Source organism: Oncorhynchus mykiss, chromosome 18 (genome assembly GCF_057628025.1).
Source record: "Oncorhynchus mykiss isolate SJ-2025 chromosome 18, ASM5762802v1, whole genome shotgun sequence".
In the NCBI taxonomy this organism is placed as follows: Eukaryota; Metazoa; Chordata; class Actinopteri; order Salmoniformes; family Salmonidae; genus Oncorhynchus; species Oncorhynchus mykiss.
In genome coordinates this window covers 35,469,638-35,478,882 of record NC_143039.1, presented here as the reverse complement: position 1 = coordinate 35,478,882, position 9,245 = coordinate 35,469,638, and the positions used below count along the sequence as shown (strand labels likewise).

The 9,245-nt window shown below is 40.1% G+C and overlaps 1 protein-coding gene across 2 annotated transcripts in view; it reads left to right on the top strand.

The window, feature by feature from the left end:
• Positions 1-3,155: 3,155 nt before the first annotated feature.
• Positions 3,156-9,245, top strand: part of LOC110495948 (transmembrane protein 163a) — a 48,733-nt gene continuing 42,643 nt past the window's right edge. For both annotated transcript variants that reach the window (XM_021571495.3, XM_021571493.3), the window contains exons 1-2: positions 3,156-3,624; positions 4,579-4,698. In XM_021571495.3, the coding sequence (XP_021427170.3) occupies positions 3,447-3,624; positions 4,579-4,698 (298 nt within the window). In that variant the 5' untranslated portion in view covers positions 3,156-3,446. The remainder of the gene's footprint in view (positions 3,625-4,578; positions 4,699-9,245) is intronic.

The window sequence follows — 9,245 nt, the reverse complement described above, 5'->3', positions numbered from 1 at the left end:
TGGGGCGCTAAAATAAGGTAAATTGTACGGACCAAGGCGATGTACAAAAGTGAGTGAGTTTACGTTAGCTAGTTAACAGCCATGGTGGAGGATGACAGAACATTAACGTTAGCCCCAACTGTCAGTGAGAGAGTAGGCTATTCTGGATAAGGCAGGCACTTTTGTGTAGTTCCTGTCCCTAGAAGTGAGGATGGAGATAATAGTAACATAATATTCAGTGTGGTGTAATTTGACTATAATGAAGTCTGTTTCTTGTGAGGTTTTCTGTCCTCATAAAGAGAGATATGAAAGCATGTCTATATATGAAGAGGTCCCAATGAAGAGCAGTGGTTCTCAGTCCTGGTCCTGGGGGCTCAAAGGGGTGTACATTTTTGTTTTTGTCTTAGCACTGCACAGCTGATTCAAATGATCAACTCATCATCAAGCTTCAAGTGGTATTTATGTATTCTTTTGTGACCCTATCCTTGATATGATCCTGTTATTGTCACATGCACATATGTGTGGCCATGCCTCTATCGATCCAATGTTATCATGATTTGTTATCAGGGATATTATACTTTAGTAATCTACAATGATCTGGTGATGTAAAACTCTAATAATTACATTATTATTAATTGTCTTACATATTCCTACAGATACCTTGTAACTGGAAATTCATTCAAAGCTATTGCCTACAGTTAACGTGTAGGGCACTGCACGGTTGGGTGACCAGGGCCATCTGGGACTGAGGAATTCAGGTGTGTGAAGGCTACCTGTGTCCTGCATAACTTCATGAGGATAGACATGAGGACCAGGAGGGGATATGCAGCTGCCGTGTGCCAGAGGAGAAGTCTGCTGCTCTGCAGGATGTTTCAAGGATGGGGTACAACAACACAGCAAGAGAGGCAATCCGTGTGCGGGAAATCTTCACCTCCAACTTCTTCGAAGATTGTGCTGTTCCCTGGCAACACAATAGACTACACTATGCACAATCTTTTAAGAGCCATTCACATTGCAATAAGAGTAGTCTTCCATTTACTTAGCTATGTCAATTGCAGTTATTCAATTTCCAGTTTCTCTCCCTTTGAGTTCTACTTCTAAGGTGAGGGTGCTGTTTAGGCAAGAGTGTGATGTCTGTACAAAAACAAAACAGGCTATTTTAAAATCACCCATATTGAAAAAATGTAGAGCAATTAGACACCCTATAACCCATACCTACACTCATGTATCAATCTGATTGATGGATTGTGTTGTGCAGTAAACAGGCTCAGGTGTATAACTGTGGCTCCTTCCACCTTCAAAGAATGGGCAAGAGGGCCAACCATGGCGAATAGTAAGACACTTCATTATTTCTATAACTACGCTATATTGTTTGTTTTTTGGCAGAAAGTATCTGCAGCCACACACAGATTCCTGTTGAACACTGTCTCTTTAATTACCTTATTTTCTCAATAAGTCTATCTCCTTCACTTCATCCCTCTTTCCTCTTCTCCCTAAATCCTCTAGGTTATATCAGCTGTGTCGGTGAAACCCTCCCACATTTGAACTGGCTACATAGATGGCACAGCATGATCAGAGGTGAGAGGTCACTTGGTCAGGTCAACAGGAAGTATTATTAAAGAGATGCTTTACATTGAAATACAGATAAGAGATACAGTAGACCCAGAGTTAATGATCCAAGGTCAGTTTTGCATTTCACCTCTTGATTTATGATAATGTTAGAATAAAACAAAAACTTAAACATGCTGTCTCTCTCCTGCAGATATGTTTTTATTTGAGAGGATGCCAACCCCGTCCCATCATTGCCACCTCAACTTTCGTGCCGCCTAGACACTTAGGTAATTGTTATGAACTGAGAGAATATTTGGGTAGCACTAATCATTAATCATATGCTGCCTTCCCTGCTCCTATGTTCTTACCTCTTTCCCTGTCTTTTACACCTCTCTCACTGCCTCTTTCTTCCTGTTTTTATAATGCACAACAGATGTGCATTGAAGTACAGATTGAACTTGTATTTATAATATTACAATTATAATATTTGTAATGCATGTATTTATAACACTTGGATAATTAACTTCTTTCAATAAAGCGTTTCACATTCTCTCCTGGTTGAAATGCCACACCTATCCTGTGTTTATCAGATCAATGCAGATGAAGGGCATTAGATAGAGATTAACTGGTTGTAGAGTATTTACATGATGCTTAGGAAGTGTAGTGAACTGTTTAAAAAAATATATATTTCTGTATATATGAATTACAAATCAGCCTTTAACTAGTTAAATCCTGTTTCTAGTCTATTAGTTACAATGTGTAACCAGTGAGAAGATTGGTAAACACTGTTGACGTGTATAATTGTAATACATACATGCAGACACAGCATCATTCAAAGACTGGAATTTGATACTCCTGGTATTGGATATGACTGAAAAATCATCTCAGACATTCATACATGAACTGCACCTTTATTTGCCAAGGTAGGTTACATGATCAGTGAATATACAAGCTACTATGTGGGGATCTCATGCATGGTAATAACTACATGTATATACGAGTTGCATCCTATACAAGTTATATTATATTCTACTCAATCCATAGGCTTCATTAATGTCATTCAGACTGTTTTGAAGTTGATACAACTGGCTATGATATGAGGTTCATAGCTAGGTTCTGAACTAATATGTATACCAAACGTTTGTGTCCATAGAAGGGCTAGATAGCCGATCCAGAAGCATACAGGTATTTTTATCCTCCACTGCACAATAAGCAAGAACATAGCTAGTTACTTTATTTCATCTATATGCATTGCATGGAAAATATCAGCAAGGCAAGCTTAAACCTTTGTACATTCAATTTGCAGTAAATGCTTTATCTAGCTAGATTCTTTACATTCACTGTTTCACGAGACGACAGCCTGGTTTGCTGGTTGTTTCAGGAGTCCCTAAAACATTAAACAACCAGAATTACAATTTCATACTCACGTCACAACACCCATAAAGCTAGCCAGCTAATGTTAGCTAGCTTGCTAAATCGCGATTTTCGAAAATTAACTTTATTAACTTTATTAACTTTAAAATATGCATAATCGTTTGTCTCTACATTAACTAACATATTCCTGTCAACTGTACATATTTTTTGCATGATTCGTTATGACGTTTGAATCACTTTCATTTGAATCCATTCTAGTATTTTTGTCAGCCATCTTCGCTGAAGAAAGTCTCCAGCCTTGGGACGCATAGCGTCAAATTCGTCATGGGAACTGCTCCCTATGATTGGTCATCGCCCAGCGGTCGCCGCTGGTGATTTGCATAACGTTGGGAAAAGTTTATATTTTTCACCGCCTAAAGGTACCAGGCACTCTCAGCTTTCCTTCCGTTGAAATGAATGGGAAGTGGTGTTTCACCGCACGGCATCCTGTGCTAATTGGAACCGTTTTTGGAGTTGCCTAATTGGAACCGCAATTTAGAACAATGACGGACTCAACAGCCTCAGACCGGGTGAACACCATCCCGGATCCAATTATTGTCGATCAGTCGACTGTAAACGGACAGTGCGACACGAAACATCAACTGTCACCCAAAATCAACAGCCACCCTAAATTCAAGATGGACCAGGAGATGAAAATTAGCGATAGCGTGGAGGGGCAAGGTAGGCCGATATTTATGACAAATCAAACAAAAATAGAATACGCATACTATTTACACTTAGACTAGGCTACTTTAGCAGAAATATCTCCACAAATTAAACTGTCAATGCAATGCATTTGTGTTACTTAGAACGCTTATAGGCTACTCCCAGCATGTTTCGAATTTCCATTATACATTGTCTCTTAGCAGACTGGATACCTGAAACAATTATGGATACGACTTTACTTGAAGGGGGTATAGTAAGGCAGCCATAACACATTTATTTAGTTTTACACTGACAGACAAGCTGCTTGATAATATCAGGGCACTAACTCCATCACTGATCCTACACATCTAAGAAATGCATCTGAGAGGTCTCAATGACCATCATAGTATATAGCCTACATGCGGACTCCAAAATGAAAATGTCCACACCCTCTAGTTCCTATATGCAATTAACCTTGTTCAAAACACATTTTAGGTGACTGTATGTATTTATTATGCCAATTCTGTTGCAAAACATTTCGCAACAGAAACCGTTTACTCCAAACTGAAAAAGTTTTGCATTCAGGTAGGTTTTTTTCTTCTGTTTGCTTCCAATTGGTTCTTAAACGGTAATAGTTTCTTGTTGTTAGACCTAATGATCGGCTAGTGACCAACTTGATTTAATGTCTAGAATTTAAAAAAAAAATGATGGCCCACAGGACCTCATTATCACTATTGTGAGACTGTAGTTGACTGTGTAACCATACACTACTATCACACCAGTGCCAGTCCTCACACCTGGGCTTTCAGTAGACTACAATACAAGGATCCTTCAAATTTGTGCATTGCATTTCTTTTGTTTCAGAAACCAGGAATCTTCATGGCACGTAGATAATCATAAGTCTATTTTATGCAATCGACAAATTAGGATATGAGTGCTAAAAGCGTTCTGGAATCTCACCCCTGCTTATTACTGTGTTGCTTTTGACAGGTTTACTGGAGAGCAGCATGAGGCTGAAGCCCCACGAAGCTCAAAGATACCGCAAGAAAGCGTTGTGGGTCTCCTGGGTTTCCATCTTTGTGACGCTGATCCTGGCAGTAGCAGCTTTCAGTGAGCATACGTTACTTTGTTCTCTCTGAGGGAATAAGCCTGGTCCCAGATCTGTTTCTGTTGCGTTGATAAGACGGCACAAACAGATCTGGGACCAGGCAATGTCTTCCTGGTGATGATTTTTCTATGCAACAGTTCCCTTTAGACTCTGATGAACCTGTCAATTTTTCAAATCTTATGACTTATCGATAACATGTGGAGTGCTGTATGGGTATATCTACTCTAACACATAATATACGGTACACATACCATATTGCACATGTTTACTAAACACACTACGTGGCCAAAAGTATATGTGGGCACCCATTCAAATGAGTGTATTTGACTATTTCAGCCACACTTGTTGCTGACAGGTGTATAAAATCGAGCACACAATTCTGCTGGGGTCAAGGAGTTATTTCTAGACTGTTACTAGTTTGTTTCTGTTCAACTTTCCTCCATGTAACATTAGACATCATCTGTGATGGACACATTGACAATAAAGCAAACAAAGCATGTTCAAATAGTTAGTGAAAAGCTCCGATATCTCTGTATTGTATTAGAATACATTAAGTTCTATAGTTCTCACAATATCTCTTTTGTGTGATATAGCTCCACAAGGTTTCCTCAGGATGACTCGTGTTGTGCTTTGGGGTTGCAGTGTCGAGTATGGAATCAGCTTTTTTCCCCCAGCCAGTGTATGAATCTCAACCCTTCTTATTACAGTTCACGAGACATGCTTGTATACTATATTTCCAAGTCGGTTAGGTCATGACGTTTCAAATGGGACTGAGAATGTTATGTCATTTGCATTTATGGGGGTGAAAAGAGCTGTCCACTCCATTGTGGAGTAATAGTGAAGACATCAAAACAATGATTTAACACACATGGAATCATGTATTAACCAAACGTTAAACAAATCAAATAATATTTTATATTAGAGATCCTTCAAAGTAGACACCCTTTGCCTTGATGACAGTGTTGCACACTCTTGGCATTCTCAACTTTTGACTTGTACTGTACATTAACCATATGTACACACCCCTTCGCAGTTCTGAATTCAATGAAAGCCAATATTGATTGATCATATTGCATTATCACACCAGTGGTGTAGGTTAAGTAATTAACGTTATTTGACATTGAGATTAAATGGGACAATATGGCTCTGCTACCCTTTTTGGATTTTTGTGTGTAATCCAAAACAGATGTTTTGGTGTGCACTGTATCATCAGTGTATCTTTTCTGTGTAAGAAAAGTGACTGGCTATTATGGATATCTATAGGACCTAGGGTCTTTCTCTGTACTGTAGATGTTTACCTGAACGATGGCAACTGGGGCATGCAAACAGGAAAACATTAGCATTAAGGAAACACTGTCTCAACCAGTTTTGTAGTTTTTTTTGTGCACATCCTCAGTGATGCGTGCAGTTGCACAAATACATTTGCCTTGGGTCATATAGATTCCTTGGTGCGCAGATCAATAGGGATGTGTTCAAGGTTATCAACGTGGAAAGCACAGCTAGCTTGCTTGTGTTATTTAATTGCCCTCTGCTTGCTGAGTCTTTATGTGATTTCAAAGATACTTGACCACAATTAAATCACACTATGGAAATTGCATTTTCTAAGCTGCTTGTCATCTGTGACAGGTTAAGGGGGAGGGAGGTAGGGAAGAAAACGTGCGCCAAAAATGTCCCAGATACTTCACATCGTCCTCAGGATACAATTAACACGCATTTAGTGGCACGTCATCGGCTCTCAAATGGCAGATTCGTTTGCATTCCATTTGAGGCCAGTCTCTCGCTCTCTCTCTCGTGTGTCTGTCAATTTACTCAACTCTGACTGTTTTGACAATGTGGATTTCTCCACCCCTGTTCCAGGTGGAGCTTCTGTTTCGCTCTTCCTGCCCCCTCATTCGTTGGATGTCGCAGCATAAGCCGGTTCCACAATTGCCGTGTGTGTTCCCTCTTTGAAAATGTGTTGTGCTTGTTGGATTACACTAAATAATACCTTTTTTGAATTTCAATAGCTTTTCCTTGGTTTGCTTTACAAATACCTTTTTTCCATTTGACTGCTTTTTGGGTAGCCTGAATATCAATTTCACAACAAATCACATTACCCAACACAGGGCTTAGTGAAATACCAGCCACATGTCACCATGCTGTCTGTTCCCTGTGTTTTGAGTGGGGGTGCCCTACCGGTCTAGATGGTGTTTGAGCGATCGATGCCAGGGCTTACAGCCCTGAGGCACACCCTGAATACAGATAACATCGCTCTGTGTACCCTGGAGAGAGACGGAGACACAGCGATATGCACAGACGTACGCACATGCAGTTATGCACGCACAACCAACCACACAGACATACAATTGAGATGCTATATAGAACTTCAAGGCCCCATGCACAGTAAAAACAAACCAAAAAGGAACAATCTAAATGCATTATTAATGCATTCAGAACTGTGCGCGTCTATAAGTTGGAGCGCAAGCCCCCAAAGAGTCTGCAGTCTAAAAAAAAAAAAGGCTGCAGGAGGTGCATTTTGAGAGAAAGAGGGAGGGGAGCTCTCCCTTCTCTGTTCTCACACGAACAGCAGGAGCAGACTGAGGGATGAAGGGGACGGAGGCTCAGAGTAGTGGGTGTAGGGCTATGGAGTTGACAAAGTGATTGTCTTCTGTCATGTCTACTTCACCTCCCAGCCATATCATATTTAGCTTACGTTGATTGGACGAAATTGTTTTAGCTACCTTTTTTTAATTGTCACTGTTAGACTAAGCATAGGTGATTTTGAGCAAGTTGAAATGGTGCTGGAATAGTGGAGGCAGCCCCTGTTTTATTCGTGACTTGTAACTCTCCGTGGTTCTAAATCAATAGTTATTTAGTAGTCTGAAAATGTAGGAAACATTAACTTGATTGACCTTGCTGTAGGTCATAACTGTTTGTTACATGCAATATGCTTTGTGGACAGATGTTGCTCTCCAGTTTTGTGATGAAACAAAGTTGTTGTTGAATTTATTCTGCCACTCTGTCTTCTTGTCTCTGCCTTAGGCTTACTGTATATATCACAGTGGCAAGGCATATGAACTAACAGGTTATTAGAGCAAACGCAAAGATCACAACACATAGGTTGTAATATTGCATTCATGCTTGGCTTCCCTAGCTATATTTATTTATTTATAACCCTCACACTGCTACTGCAACAGTCTGTCTGGGTAGCTACTCTGTCCAGTGTATTTTCTGACTCTGCCCACTGTCCCATATAGGATCTTTGAACCTTAAGGTTCCTTTCAAAACCTAGGCAGAGCTAGCATATTTGTTTAAAACTCTCTCCACTCTTGACATATTTCCTGTGACTGTGAGATGGTGTTCTCTTGGACATTTCACGTGGGTATATCTTAACACTTGCATATCATATTTTTGTCAGATCTTTGATCCCTGTCAAAGTATTTGATCATAGTCAGATCCTGTCTGCATTGACACTTACAAAGAGAATTGACACAGAAATGAAGTAATCTAGAGTGGTTGAGGATCCAAAGAACTCGTCTATAATGTGGAAAGGGACTGACTTGTGTCACTGTCTCTCCGGAGACCTATCTCCCATCTGCTCTGATGTCTCTGTCACTCTGGGTGACTGGAGTAGATGGCGCCAGAGGGCGGAAGAGAACGACAAAGATATGGATGTATGTGATCATACAGAGATTAGTGTTGTCACTGTGTGCTGTAGCTTGGAAAGTAAACAAATGTAACATTAGGCTGTTTGTTTCCAACAATAGGACTGTTTTCCTCAAGAAATGGAGTGCTCTTACATTTCCCCCCTATCGTAAACAAGATGAATTGGTTAAACTAACTCTTCAACCTCAAATACTGCTGCCTGAGCCATTGAATTCCTAGCATTCTGGTGGTGCAGCTGGTTAAGACGTGTCAATAGGTAAGTTACATGTGTTTGAGACGAGGGGTTTCTCAATATGCTCCGAGCACGCAAAGTGGACCACGGGACAGGTCGGCGTATGAGTCAAAATCAAAGTATGAGAAATGGAACATGGAGGGCAGTTCTCAGATGTGTTCTTCGTTTGTACATATTTCTAAGCATGCATCGACGCAAGCTTCAACTGAAATATGCCCAGTATTGTTGACGTAATATAACGCAACCACCTAAAAAAAAATACGCAAAATGTCCTGAAGTCGATGGTGGCTGGTTTTGAGCTGACGTGAGAACTCGGACATTGGAATGAGAAGTTGTCTAACTCTCCTCATATGATGCCTGACTAACCATAATGTGTAAATTTTGGTCTGTTTAACTCCATAGAATAACCTCTGTGCCAAGACTGACTCAATGTGGCTAGCTAGCCACCCACAAAGAATTTGTAGCAAACGCTGGCCATTTACCTTTCATAACATTTGTTTAGGTCTTTAAAAAAACATTTTTTTTTACATGTAAAACTAGTTGGCCAGTTTGATTAATACAATTCACATATAACTGATAATTATGAACGTTGCATTTTCTTTAAGTACATTTTTATGCATTCTCCACACATCCTCACAAGAACGTACTCAAGAGAACGCCCTTGGAGAATGC